The sequence below is a fragment of the Peromyscus maniculatus genome, chromosome 6 (genome assembly GCF_049852395.1).
Source record: "Peromyscus maniculatus bairdii isolate BWxNUB_F1_BW_parent chromosome 6, HU_Pman_BW_mat_3.1, whole genome shotgun sequence".
NCBI lineage: Eukaryota > Metazoa > Chordata > Mammalia > Rodentia > Cricetidae > Peromyscus > Peromyscus maniculatus.
The window spans coordinates 54,123,069-54,138,115 of record NC_134857.1 but is presented as its reverse complement, the minus strand read 5'-3'; the positions used below and the strand labels follow the sequence as shown (position 1 = coordinate 54,138,115).

General features: G+C 43.8%; 1 protein-coding gene across 2 annotated transcripts; it reads left to right on the top strand.

The window, feature by feature from the left end:
• Positions 1-2,517: 2,517 nt before the first annotated feature.
• Slitrk3 (SLIT and NTRK like family member 3) lies at positions 2,518-12,941 on the top strand. Of its 2 annotated transcripts, none has more exons than XM_006972655.4 (2): positions 2,518-2,875; positions 8,784-12,941. In XM_006972655.4, exon 2 carries the CDS (start codon positions 8,802-8,804, stop codon positions 11,742-11,744), a length of 2,943 nt encoding a protein of 980 aa, XP_006972717.1. In that variant the 5' UTR covers positions 2,518-2,875; positions 8,784-8,801; the 3' UTR covers positions 11,745-12,941. The 2 variants fall into 2 exon arrangements, with proteins under 2 accessions (XP_006972717.1, XP_042135094.1); XM_042279160.2 differs by having other exon boundaries at positions 2,580-3,871.
• The last annotated feature ends 2,106 nt before the right edge of the window (positions 12,942-15,047 follow it).

The following is a 15,047-nucleotide window of genomic DNA, read 5'->3' as shown; positions in this document are numbered from 1 at the left end:
TTAGTATGCAAAATTAATTAGAACGCACAAATCAAGAAAAGTTGTGGGCTTTAGGATTGTTGCGCAATAGCTTAAAACAGATGAACACAACATGTATATAATCAGGGTATGTTGCAATTTTCAAATATGTTTGCATGTAGGGTACAAGGCTTTAGGAGCGAATACCCCATTGCATGGTAAACCATTCTCATATTATTTCATTCAGTGTTACACATACCAAAATATTTGTTTACTTTTAACCATCTGACTGAGTAATATATAATTAGCCAAGGAAACTCTGTCAACATTATTCATCTTAATTCCATTGTTTTCTCCTGGAAGATGACAGAATAATTAAAAGAGAATTATTTGAAAAATGTATTTTCTTTATGTCTTAAAATTTATGATAGCTAGCATTATATGGCTTTTTGGCTGGTCTGAAAACTGCATCTTACATATTGGTTTTTATGTTCTACTTTTACTCACTATTACATCATCAATAAAAAGCATCTTATTTTCTTTTTTTAAAGTGGAAGTTCCTACTTTTCACAGTGTGAATGTTTCATTAAGTAAAAGTATACAGCAGATCCCTTTGTAGTTAACACCAAAAGTCATAATACAGAGCAAAGACACACCAAAGACATTTTAATCCACACATTTAAAAAAAAAATCTGTCCGGAAATGTCTGTGCTGATAGTGTCCACTTTTAATACTAACAGCGTGTTCTGTGTTCTATCAACTCGACTTTACATTACTCCTTAGGAGTAAGAAATATGTGAGTATATTTGGACTTTTCTCATCAAAAATAACCATGAAAATCAAATAAAGGGAAAGTAGATCCAAAAGCCAAAGAGAGTCATCTCCTTTAGGGATGATGAGGTAAGATTCTTTCAGGGTTATATTCCCTGGCCCAGCAGCAGGAGGCATGTGTTGATTGCTCACTTGCCTATGTGGAATATGGCTGCCCCAGGAGTTGTGCGACCACACCCCAAGGCCTGAAGCATCTCGAGTCATGACCCTACTATTGCAGTTTGGTTTTCAGCCTTTTTTTTTTTTTTTTTAACATGGATACAGTCTGTTGGCAGCCCTTCCTATACAAAGCTTTTTGAAACCCAATTTGGAAATCACATTAGGGAAACTTCAATGACAAATGTCCCTTCCATACCCAAGTCTCACACGGAAGACTCACAAGGAAGGTAGTATTAACCTAGAAAATACTGATAAAAGTCTTTGGATTTTGTTCCATAAAACTTAAACACTATATTTAAAAAGAACAGCCTTGATGTCACAGTGCTTTGGTCATGTTCTGGGTCATTGTAGATACTTTATTAATAATCTTAAAGGACACTGAGTATTTTGAAGAACAAGCTGAAACATTGTAAGTATGACAATCTAAACTCCCACTTTACAGAATACCTACATGGTTACCATACTGAATCAACTCTGTTTGTATGCCCATGTGTTCTGTAAAGCTGAACAGGGCCTTCTTTTGGGGCGTGACCAACTCTGTTCTCTCCTTTTTAATGATAGCAATATGGCACTAGATCATGAGTATTTATGCCTATAAAGCAAATGGACAAAACCCTACAAGAGGTGAAATATCTCCATGCCTGTCTCCTATACATTGTCATGTGTAACTTAAAAGAATGCTTAGCTTCTTTGCAAGAGGTAGGCTGGAGTTCCTTTGAAAACTTCTGAAATTAGGGTCAAGTTCATTTTATGCTTACGATGATATTACATACATAATTTCACTTGTCTTGGGCAAGTCAATGTTTTCACATCTGGAAGGAATGGTAAGAGGTACAGGGATGCCTCCCACAGAGTGTCCCCTATCCAGTTTGGGAGTTAGTGGGAATGCTGCCCTTTCTCCAACACAGCCGCTGATGAAAAGGATCTATTAAAAAGAACTGCGTTGGTTTGCACTGCAGATTGGATGGAGGAGCAGTGAGCGACTGCATTATCAAGACTGCAGTGGGGGCAGTGGTCTTCTGGATCATGGAGCACTTCCACATGTGTGCAATCATCTCCCTAATGTCCTCATCTCATTTGTCACGAACTGGTATCTGGCGGCTCTTTCTCAAATCCCCACCCCCCACCCCCTGCTCCAGCCATGCTACAGTTTCATCACCGCCCCCCTCAAACCCCCACGTTAGCAAGTATAAAGAGATGAGGAAATACGTGTACTTTCAGATTGTCACCTATGTTGCATGACCATTGGCGATTTCTGGAAACCACTTGGAATGGCTCCTGGTAGGCATTCAACGATGTCGTCGTTCCCCCCCACCCACCCACCGCGCGCCCCCGATATAGTTCAGATGTTCTTAATTTGATCATCTCCCCCACCCCACCCCCTTCAGTTTGGACTGTAATTTTCCAAACAGCCATCTCTCATTTGCAAAAGTTAAAAATCAATCCACAGATACAGAATGCTGACTTCCTGACAGGATCTCTCTTAGTGAAGCTGGCAAATTGTGACCAATAAATAGAAAGGAGAGAGGGAGAGAGGGAGGGAGGGAGGGGGAGAGGGAGAGAGAGAGAGAGAGAGAGAGAGAGAGAGAGAGAGAGAGAGAGAGAGAGAGAGAGAGAGAGAGAGAGAGAGAGAGAGAGAGAGAGAGAGAGAATCACTTGCTTCCTAAGCAGGGATTTGCCTGCGATGCGCGGCGAGAGGACTGCGGCGGCTGATTTACACAGTTGGCGCGGAGGAGGGGCCAGGGGTGCGGGGGGACAAGCTGGCTGAGGCTCCAGCGATGGGCTGATCTGGGGGCTCCCGAGCGCCGCTCCCTCGGTGCGCGATTTGGGGGCGGCTGATGGCTTTGCATTCAGGTTCCAGCCCTGCGTTTTCTATATTGCCTCCTAGTCCCCGACCTGGCGCTCCCAGTTTAGAGGCAGACGTTTGGTAAGTAACGTGTAATCTGATTTTAGTTATTTCCTAGGCCATCAAAGCGGTACTTTTAAAGCAGGTCAGTCTTAAAAAGATGCGGTCGCCGCCACGGCCGCCACCGGGAGCGTCTCCTTGGCCTGAAACGCTCGCCCCCCTCCTCTGCCCACCTCCCTCTGTCCTCCGGCTGGAGAAGTGAGGGCACTCGAATGGTGGGCTGTCAGGGGACTCACACTCCGCCAACGGGATCGCATCGCCTTCGTGTTCTGCCTGAGATTTCCCAACGCCAAGTGCAATGTGGTGTGTACAGCCATACTGTTGTATCTGTGTCCTCACCCCCACCCCCCACCCCGCCACCTGACCAATGCTGGGATCTGAGATCTAGTCGCCCCCTTCCTGCCTCTTTTCCGTCTCTCCCCACCCTGTCTTCTCTCATCTCCACGCCACCCACCCCCACTCCCACCCATCCAAAGGGCAAAGAGCAAAGACACTCGGAAAAGGCAAGGGCTAGCTGTATCTCCGCTAGGAGACCGAGGCCGCAGGCAGGGATTGCGCTGTGAGAGACAATCTTTCAGCGAGATACAGAGCAAGAGAGAAATCCAGAAAGGAACCGGTGCTCTCGGGAACCGGGGAGCTCGCCACTGAAGGAAGAGCACCAAGATTTTCGACCAGGCGATCCCGGTCCTGGGACGCTCACACAGCCTGCCTGCCATCTGGGGCAAGGACCGAGAGCTATGGTCCTGAGTCCACGGTCGCCAGCATCACCGCGCTAGGTGCGCGCCCCGCTCTCCCATCACTATGCAGCGACCATTTCCCTCTAAATCTCAAAGGTGGACCACTCTAAAAGGATTACAAGCGTGATTTGGTAGCCTTTCCGAAAGTTGGTGGCCGGAAAAGGGGAAGATCCTGGGCGACAGAATGACGGATACAATGCAGCCTCGCGGAGAGTTTGCCCCTCCCGCTGGGAAGCCCCTCGGAGCGAACCTCGGAGATCCTGAGCGCTCTGCACCATAGGTACTCGTCGCCATCAGTTCCTACTTTGCCTGATTGAAATCAGTCTGTCTCTTATGTAGGATGTGTGCTGTAGAACGCGTAGACTTTGGCCGCTAGATCTTTCATACCCTCACAGGTGCTAGGATTTTTATTATTATTATTATTTTAAAGAATTGGATCTGTTAGATGTAAGGGCATTGGTGAAGGAAGGGCTTCTGGAGACTAATATAACCTCAGGCCACCTTCTTCAGGGGAAAGAAATCTTAACTCCAACATATAGGCCAGGTGGCCAAGGGGAGACCCCCCCCCCCGTGAAGCGCTGGGTTGTATTTTAAGAGACAGAAGGAAAACGGATATATATATATATATATATATATATATATATATATATATATGCGTTGTGTGCCTCGCCTGCCGGCAGCAGTTTAGAAAAGGCTCTATAGAAGGCTCATAGCTCTTCAGAAAATGAATGATGCAGCATTTTAATTATTTGTTCCAGGGAGATCGTTTCGCTTCCATATTGGAATATTTAATCTTAGATCTGGAATGAAGGGGGAGCACTGACGAGGGGGAGGTGGGAAAGGGGCTCGCTGGGTAGAAAGAGCTTCTTGTCTTCCTGTCCTTCTCTGGACAAATAAATGGTGCCGGCGCTCCCAGCAGGACGCAGAAGAAAGCAGCCCAAGGGCCCAGCATCCCCTAACTTTCAGAGCTCTTCACATCCTTTAGACATGCAATGCTAAAAGAGAGGAAAGGCAGCTTGTGGAAGGGCCTTTAGGACATGGCCAAAGTCCAGCACTTAGGACTGTAGTTTCAGAGACCACTAGAACAGGGTCGCAGAAGCCATTTACCATGGTTGGGAAGCCCAGGACAGCCTCCTGAGGACCCTTTCATTCCAATAGAGCCTGGATTCCCACAGGATCCCTGGAACAGCTGCTGCCTTTGATGGCTGGGGTTGCTGAGGAGGGAGGTGGAACAGCCCTGTCCTGAGCTTAGTTTTTCTATGTAGGCTTGTTTCCAGATGGGGACCTCTCTGAGAAAAGGGTGGGTCTGGGATGTGAAGGGTGCGGGGTTTTTCAAGAGTCTTTCAGCCTGCTTACAGAGTCTGGTGGCTGTTTCCAGTCTCAGCTGCGATGGGGCAATGGACAGCAGCGTGGATATTTTTAATGCAAGCTATCATCTAGATCTTGGATTGACTTTTAAGGACACTTTGGCGAACTAAATGAAATAGATTTTAGATCCATAAGAAATTCATACCTATCCCCTGCTCTCCTTCTTCTTCTTCTTCTTCTTCTTCTTCTTCTTCTTCTTCTTCTTCTTCTTCTTCTTTTACAACTTGATTTTGTAAGATGCCTTAGGGGAAATCTGTCTTCTCTACGCACCAACTTTGAGGCCCTGGCAATGGAGTTCATTTATCTAGTGGTCAGAAAGCCCCTGCCCTCTATGAGTTGGTGACAGAATGGGGGAAGTGGTTCCTGCACACAGCACACTTCCTGATTAGCAGATCCCCTTGCTGCTTGCTTGACACTTTCTGGATTCACTACCAAGTTGTGCTTCCTCCTAACATATAGGGCCTTTGAAAACTCCTTTTAGAGGGAGGCTGTGAGAGAGAGCAAGAGAGAGAGAGAGAGCAAGCTGGTTGCTTCTACCTTGTCAAATCTTCATTTGTCTGGATACTCATTATTATTCCTTTTGGAGAACACTAGAAAGGAGAGAGAAAGAAAGAGGGAGAAGAAGAAAGAGGAGGAAGAGAAGAATCTAGCATGAGGAACTAAAGGAGGGGAAAACCAAAGCCAGAAATCTCCCTCCCTTGAAGTCTTCCAGAGGAAGAGTGTGAATTGTCCCATTGCTATTCAAGGTTCTTCATCTCCTACTAGTGGAGGGGAGGGTAGTGAGAAAGGGAAGGATGAAGGGAGAAAGGGAAAGGGGAGGGAGGGAGGAAGTGATGCAGGGAGCCAGAGAGAGAGAGAGAGAGAAGCTGGGGAGGAATGAAAGAATGAAGGAAGGATGGAAGGAAGGAAGGAAGGAAGAAAGGAAGGAAGGAAGAGAGGAAGGGAGGAAGGAAGAGAGGAAGGGAGGAAGGAAGGGAGAAAAGAAAAGCAGAAAGTTGGAAGGAAACGCATGGCAGTTGGATTCAAAAGAAATCTCAGGCTTTGGGCAGCAACAAAATGATTCTGGTGCAAAGGGATCGAAGCAAAATGCAGGAGAAAGTCAATCCAAGTATCTGAGGATGGTTGAGGGTTGAGCTCTTATTTGGGACACCCAGCCAGAGACAGCCAGACTCAGCTCTTCCACCTGCGGGATGTGGGTCTATAGCTCCTCACAGACTCTGAAGGGAAGTCTGTGAAAAAGAAAGGACCATTCCAAAGACAGTTTCACTTTCCAAAGCCTTTGCACGTGAGATGAGAACTAGAAAGCAAAGGTCCAGGGGCGGGTACTCCTCTCAACCTCTGCCCGAGGTCTTTCCTCCAAAGGAATGTTTCCCTTAGGGGCTCTCCTCCTCTTTCTCTATTTTTGCTTTATTCTTTTGAACATTTATCCTCTTGAATGTTTTACTTCTTTTAGCTCCCCTTCATGCTCCTGCGCGCACACGCATATGCGCGCTCACGAGCACAACACACACACACACACACACACACACACACACACACACACACACACACCACATGCATTTGTATAGTCAGGGCTTCTTAGTGCTCGCTCCTGACCCAAGGCTAAACGTGTTCCCCTTCTTGGAGCCTATTTTCATGACGTGTAACGCTGGACGATTTTCAGCACACATTAAAAATCAAACAGAAAATACAAAGCCAAACAAGTCCTGAATCCTGTACTGTGATCTGTGATAGAGCCTGCCTTCCCCTTTGCCTTCCTCCCCACCTCCCCCCACCCCTGTGCCCGGTGGTGTAGGGTAACCCGGGAGAGCAGCCACAGAGGCGGCGGCGCGCCCAGCAGCAGCCTAGCTGGAAGCCTGCTGCAGCCCCGTCTCCTCCCTCCTCTATTGAGAGTGCCAAGCGGCAGTCCTGCATCCTAAAGAAGCCCATTGAAGAGCCCCTTGCATTCTCTGCACGTCTCAAGCTAGCTTTTTAATTTATTTTTTTTTTTAGGACCTCCTCCCCTCTTCTCTAGCACCCTAGCTTCAGTTTCAGCAAGACTAGACTGGATGAGAGAGAAACCGTAAACTCAAGCTTTGTTTTTGTTGGTGTGTGTTTTTTTTTTTTTTTTTTTACTTCTTTTCCATAGTCAGTGCTGAGAAACAAAAAAATAAAAAAATAAAAATAAAAATAAAAATCCAAACCTCCTGCAAAATAGGTAAGTCAAAGACGCCTGCATCCCGGCTGCATAGAGCCCAGAGGTGTGAAACACCGCCCCCCCCCAATTTTTTTTTCTAGAAATGATGAGGAGGAATGTAAGTCGATTCTAACATTTAACACGGAAGCCAAGGGAAAACCAAGTGATACTGCGATGTGCTCTCATCTGCCTTCTCTGTCTCTTTTTCATTTAATTGTTTCTAAAAATTGACTATTACATGCCGAAGGCAGATTCCACTTTGCTTTCTCAAGAGTTTCTCCTTGCAGCTGTGTGCATGATATGCCAGTGGAATGTAAAGATTAGATTCTTCCTACTTTCCCTATAAATTATCTCTTTGTGTTCCTTGGGTTTTAAGTTAAGGAATGTTTCCTTGATATACATACCGTGTGTGGGGAGAAAACATATGTTGGAGACTTTGATTTATTTTTATTGATTAAAATCAACATTTAAATTCGATTGATATTTCACTTACTTGGGAAGGACACTGTAATGAAACTGGAATATTATGAGGTATTTATGTACACATTTTCATATGCTGATGACAATAAGCACAGCGAGATAACCTTTGATGAAGGCACTGTATGTTTCCAGAATAGGGCCCTGGATTCATTTCTTCTCACTGGAAAAAATAAACGTCTTTTCTAAAATGTTTTCACAAGCTAAATAATTTGTCAGTAAGAATTGAGGTTCCCACCCATTTTAGCCTTTAACTACCTACTTCTCTTCTGTCCCCTTACAGCTTTTTATGGTTCCTCAGCTGATCCCCAAAGCGCAGATTCACTCCAAACTAAGCTCTTGCAAGTGTTTTGCTCCAGACACTCCCAGGCTTAGCGACCTTTAGCTGTCACTATCTTTAGCTCTGACAATTGCATGGGCCTATTCTTCAGAGATCTCATCACTCCTAATGCTTTAAACAGCCAAATGAGGAGATATGCAGAAATTACTTATTTAACTAAAGGATACTTGTATTTTCTGTGCTTGGGCAGAAGGGATTGGGGTTGAGCATACAGCTGGGCACGCATGGTAATTAAGTAACTTTTCATAGTTCCTTAAAATAAATCTTAATTTTTTATGACAATCTTTCACATCTCAAGATCTGATATTGGGCAACAGGCTCACCTGTTTTCACACTAATATAATATATCTTTTGGTTATGCCACATTTGTTTTTTTTTTAATAATAAATGTGTACAATGTGAAGAACACCCCTTTTTCCTATGACTTTCAATAAGATTTTAATTCTTAGTTTAACAGGAAAGCAAGTATAATGACTAAGCCATTGCCTTTACGGCTGAATCTGCCTATGCCAAGGCCGAGTCAGGGTTCCAATTCTGTTGTTTTTATAAGAGGAAGTCAGAGCAAGCTGCTTTTGTTCATGTCACATAACACTTTTACTGAACAGGGCTTCGTTCAGGAAAATGTCACTGTATGTTGCAATGTGTCAGTCTCTTAAATTGAAAATACAGGGAACACCTTAAACATTAAACATGTTGTTGCCTCATTTGGAATATCAGTTCAATACCTGCTGAGGTTTTCAAACCACCCTTGTTTTTAAGAAAAAACCCAGTTGTAGGAGTCCACTAGAGTAGTACAAAAGCTAAAAATCTGCATCTTTATTTCTGTTGCAGTTTTACAATCAACCAGGAATGATGAAGCCGTCCATAGCTGAGATGCTTCACAGAGGGAGGATGCTGTGGATAATTCTTCTAAGCACAATCGCTCTAGGATGGACTACCCCAATCCCCCTGATTGAGGACTCAGAGGAAATAGATGAGCCCTGTTTTGATCCATGCTACTGCGAAGTTAAAGAAAGCCTTTTCCACATACATTGTGACAGCAAAGGATTTACAAACATTAGTCAGATTACTGAGTTCTGGTCAAGACCTTTTAAACTGTATCTTCAGAGGAATTCAATGAGAAAATTGTACACCAATAGTTTTCTTCATTTAAATAATGCTGTGTCCATTAACCTTGGGAACAATGCATTACAGGACATTCAAACTGGCGCTTTCAATGGTCTTAAGATCTTAAAGAGACTATATCTCCATGAGAATAAACTAGATGTCTTCAGAAATGACACCTTCCTTGGCTTAGAAAGTCTGGAATACCTGCAGGCAGATTACAATGTCATTAAACGTATAGAGAGTGGGGCATTTCGGAACCTAAGTAAATTGAGGGTTCTAATCTTAAATGATAATCTCATTCCTGTACTTCCAACCAATTTATTTAAGGCTGTTTCTTTAACCCATCTGGACCTCCGTGGAAACAGGTTAAAGGTTCTCTTCTACCGTGGAATGCTAGATCACATTGGCAGAAGCCTAATGGAGCTCCAGCTGGAAGAGAACCCTTGGAACTGCACCTGTGAGATTGTGCAGCTGAAGAGTTGGCTGGAGCGAATTCCTTACACAGCGCTGGTGGGGGACATCACCTGTGAGACACCTTTCCATTTCCATGGGAAGGATCTCCGTGAAATCAAGAAGACAGAACTCTGTCCATTGTTGTCTGATTCTGAGGTGGAGGCCAGTTTGGGGATTCCCCACTTACCATCAAGCAAGGAGAATGCCTGGCCAACTAAACCTTCCTCAATGTTGTCCTCTGTCCATTTTACAGCTTCTTCTGTTGAATATAAGTCCTCCAATAAGCAGCCAAAACCCACCAAACAGCCCCGAACACCCAGACCACCATCTACATCCCAGGCTCTATACCCTGGTCCAAATCAACCTCCCATTGCCCCCTATCAGACCAGACCACCTATTCCTATTATATGTCCTACTGGGTGTACATGTAATTTGCATATCAATGACCTTGGCTTGACTGTCAACTGCAAAGAACGAGGATTTAACAACATCTCCGAACTTCTTCCAAGACCCTTGAATGCTAAGAAGCTCTACCTGAGCAGCAATCTGATTCAGAAGATATACCGCTCTGATTTTTGGAATTTTTCTTCTTTGGATCTCTTGCACCTGGGGAACAATCGCATTTCTTATGTTCAGGATGGAGCTTTCATCAACCTGCCCAACCTGAAGAGTCTCTTTCTCAATGGCAATGATATAGAAAGGCTGACACCAGGTATGTTCCGAGGTTTACAGAGTTTGCATTACTTGTACTTCGAATTCAATGTCATCCGGGAAATCCAGCCTGCAGCCTTCAGCCTCATGCCCAACTTGAAGCTGTTATTTCTCAACAATAACTTGCTGAGGACCCTGCCAACTGATGCCTTTGCAGGTACATCCCTGGCTCGGCTCAACTTGAGGAAGAACTACTTCCTCTACCTGCCAGTAGCTGGTGTCCTTGAACACTTGAATGCCATCGTGCAGATAGATCTCAATGAGAATCCTTGGGACTGCACTTGTGACCTGGTTCCCTTTAAACAGTGGATCGAAACCATCAGCACAGTCAGCGTGGTAGGTGATGTACTCTGTAGGACCCCCGAGAACCTCACCCACCGTGATGTGCGCACTATTGAGCTGGAAGTTTTATGCCCAGAGATGCTGCATGTTGCACCACCTGGACCATCCCCACCGCAGTCTGGAGATTATGACCCCAATGGAGGACCAACAAGTGCATCACCATATGAGTTCTCTCCTCCCGGGGGCCCTGTGCCACTTTCTGTGTTGATTCTCAGCCTGCTGGTTCTGTTCTTCTCAGCTGTCTTTGTTGCAGCAGGCCTCTTTGCCTATGTGCTCCGTCGGCGGAGGAAGAAGCTGCCCTTTAGAAGCAAGCGGCAGGAAGGCGTGGACCTTACAGGAATCCAGATGCAATGTCACCGGCTGTTTGAGGACAGTGGGGGCAGTGGTGGTGGGAGTGGAGGTGGTGGTCGACCAACTCTGTCCTCTCCAGAGAAAGCCCCTCCCGTGGGTCACGTGTATGAGTACATCCCGCACCCAGTTACCCAGATGTGTAACAACCCCATCTACAAGCCTCGAGAGGAGGAAGAAGTGGCCGCCTCAGCAGCCCAGGAACCAGGAGCTGCAGAACGTGGGTGCCCTGGGACACAGCCACCAGGAATGGGTGAGGTGCTCTTAGGAAGTGAGCAGTTTGCAGAAACACCCAAGGAGAACCACAGCAACTACCGGACCTTGCTGGAAAAAGAGAAGGAGTGGGCCCTGGCGGTTTCCAACTCCCAACTTAACACCATAGTGACGGTGAACCATCACCACCCTCACCCTCACCACTCGTCGGTTGGTGGGGTTTCAGGGGTAGGTGGAGGGACTGGGGGAGACTTGGCTGGGTTCCGCCACCACGAGAAGAATGGTGGGGTGGTGCTGTTTCCCCCTGGGGGAGGTTGTGGTGGTGGCAGTATGCTGCTAGACCGTGAGAGGCCACAGCCTCCTCCATGCACAGTGGGATTTGTGGACTGTCTCTACGGCACAGTGCCCAAATTAAAGGAACTCCATGTCCACCCCCCTGGCATGCAATATCCAGACTTACAGCAGGACGCCAGGCTCAAAGAAACCCTTCTCTTCGCATCTGGAAAGGGCTTCACAGACCACCAAACCCCCAAAAGTGATTACCTCGACTTAAGGGCCAAACTTCAAACTAAGCCGGATTACCTCGAAGTTCTGGAGAAGACAGCATACAGGTTCTAACAGAAAAGAAGAGAATAAATTAGTGGCTTTGTTTTGATTTTCAAAAGAAAAGGAAAATAAAAAGAAATATATCCCCGGCTCCCATTATACTTGTCCCAATAACTCCATCCTCACAGTTCCCCCCTTGCCCAGGACAGAACTGAAACGCATGATAACTAGAGAATACAGAAGTGGGCTCTCCCCTCTCAGATGTGACTCTGAGGAAGGGCCGTACTCAGATCATTAATCAATGAAGTGCCTTCGCAGACTTTTGCCAGCAAATGTTATCATTATTTTTTATACTGAAACTCGAGACTTTGACTGTGCCATGTGTGAGGTATATCGGGGATCGTTGTATTGATCCTAATTGAGTAAAATTCAATGTGTCTTTTTATTTTCAGTAACTTTTATTCCCTTTAGTTGCAGTTTTGTTCGAAAGGGAGCGGGGAGGTTGACATTTATGGCTTTCTCTCCTTTTCCCATCATGGCACAGATTCTGTACATGTATTAACAATGCAGTTTGCTGCATGCTTGAAAACTGCAGGATGGGGAGGGAGGGGCGGGTCTTGCTCGAATGTTCTCACACTGTTGTCTCTCACACACATATTCATGTGCACACAGCAAGCCTCTACATACACTTAGGTCCCTCAGTCTGAACTGGGTGCAGTACACACACACACACACACACACACACACACACACACACACACACACCTTCCACACAACTTAATCTGCTTAGTTCGGGTTTGATCCATTTTTTCCTCTCCATAGCTCCACGTGCCCTTCACTCCTAGTGTACAGCTCACAGCATCTCTCCTACCACCCTGGGAAAAGTCACATTTGAGGCTGGATCCTACTGCAGTGAAGGCTTGTTGGTTTAAAAGCTGGAGACACACCTAGGGATGAGCACCCTCCTTGTGACATTTCATCCTGATGCCAAGATTTTTTGAGAACATCTGCACTTTCTTATATATATATATATATATGATATTAAAAATAAAGAAGCAACTGGGTATATATCACTAACAGCTTTGTAGGAAGCACTTTTAATGTTTTCTCTCTCACACACAAAGATTCAAAAGAAATGTGCATATATTTATTCTGTAATTTCAGTGATTATAAATTGTAAAGGTAATGTTTAATCATTGTATAGTGATTATGCGTCTGGTATAGCTTTCCTAATAAAAAGTTTTTGAAAAACATAATACATTATATATAGAAGATACAAAGCTTGAATTTAAGCCAGCTGTACCACGCCTTTCGTACTTCCATTTAAAGATATTTATTTTACTTGATATACAGAAAGCGAATTGATTAACAAGTCTGCTGCACTGTGATATTGATAAAGCTTACTACACAGTATTCATATCCCATATCAGGATTAAATTGGGGCTTGGATATGCTAATCTATAGTTCAGTTTTTTTCATGGGTTATACATTTCCAATTCAGTTTCCCAACGAGGCACTGTTCCATAGGTGGAGTGTGACCAGGAGAAAATAAAGTGACTGGAGTGAGGAAGTATAGGGTTGTTCTGGGTAAGATCACTGAGCATCTGTGTGTTTCAAAACAGGAGATGACTTGAAGGAACAGAGAAACGAAATAGCTCTCCTTTAAATAAAAAAGGAACACTAAAATTAGATCCATGAGCAGCTTAGGTAGCATCACACTCTCCATGCACATGCACAGTCCCAGAAAAGCTGAGGATAAATGGGACTGTAGAATATCTGTTCATCTGTGAAAGTTGTCATTTTTATGTTTGGACGTTGTTTTCCCACTCACTCACAGCAAATGGACCCAGAAATGCTTGAATGAAGATGTATGATACTGATTAAGTTTTATTTTTCTGTATGGAATTTTAGAAAATGTTTCAAAGTTAATTTGAAGATACTTTGAATTATGATCCATGTACACGTGAGCAAAACCAAAGAAAATAGAAATGTAGGATGCAAGACAGCAGCGATAGAGGCACTTACCGAGACGGGCCAGTAGAGGGCAGCAGAACTCCAGCGATCTCCAGACGCATCCACTACTGAATTGTAAAGTGAAGCTAGAGTTTCTTCAAGCTGCCCTTAGAAATGATCATTACATGCTGAATGTAATTTACCACAAGTCGCTGAAGCCTTACATTACATCATTTCCCCCCGACACACACACACACACACACACACACACACACACACACACACACACACACACACTCACACACAGGATAAAACCACAAGTTTCTAAAGCTGTATGGTGTATACATAAAGGCATTGTATTAAATGATGGAGAAAAGGTAAATGTCTAGAACATGTTTATATAACCATTAAAACTACATACAATGATCAGTGTAGACATGCATACAGATAAAATACGCAAATACTTAGATATTAAAAAAAATACACTTTCAGGGCTTCTTTGCATCTGATATGTGGCATCTGTAACTTTTGTCCTCAACTATTCAGTCTATTTTGGAGTTATTTCAGAAAGTCCATAAAACTAATTACAGTCTCTTTATGTAAAATACCAGAATGAAGCTCTCCTTACTCAGGAGAGTTGGGCCCCTTATAAAAAGAGATGACGTTTTTTGCTAACTGTCCTACAAGTCACCTTTGTTGGATATTTCATCTTCTATATTCTTTCTGATCATCATCTTTCCCTATTTACTGTTGTTTGTTGTTCTTGTTTTTTGGGGGAGGATAAAATAACAATACTGTGCCCACCGGCTTCGCAACCTGATTTAGGGGAAAAAAAATCTGCAGTGACTGTTAACACTGTAGTAAACTACGGTTACTAGTAACCCTCTGGTTCTTCCTAATCAATCATTTTGGTGAACAGAAGAAGTAGGAGCAAAAAAACCTAGAGCCTACGAATACTAATAGCATCTTCCTAGAAAACCATGCATTCTCTCAGCATAGTATATTAAACATATCAGGTTAAATGTCATCCCTAAGGACCCTGGTGCTTTTGACATTTGGAAAACAGGTCTCCGCAAACCTTATTGAATTAAAACATAACTTGATAAATGTAATATTTATATTTTATTTATCAAATATTAAAATAAGACTGTCTTATCTTAAATTTCACCCAAAAATGAAGAATAAATTCATCTATATAGTGAGAACAAATTTATATAAGAATGAAATTTTGTATTAAGGAGGGCAATATTTTACTTTCATGGAGTTTTCTACCCCCGACTCAGACACTTATTTTAATTTTGCATTAAAACTAAGTTAAACTTTAGTTTGTAACAATAGATATTATTTCCATTAAATTCCCTGGATATTGATATAAGGATGGATTAACAACTGTTTTATGTTTCTTACTGAAGTAAATTACTT

Excerpts from the sequence above, each read along its gene's own strand:
- Slitrk3 (XM_006972655.4), top strand. The coding sequence starts at position 8,802 with ATGATGAAGCCGTCCATAGCTGAGATGCTTCACAGAGGGAGGATGCTG.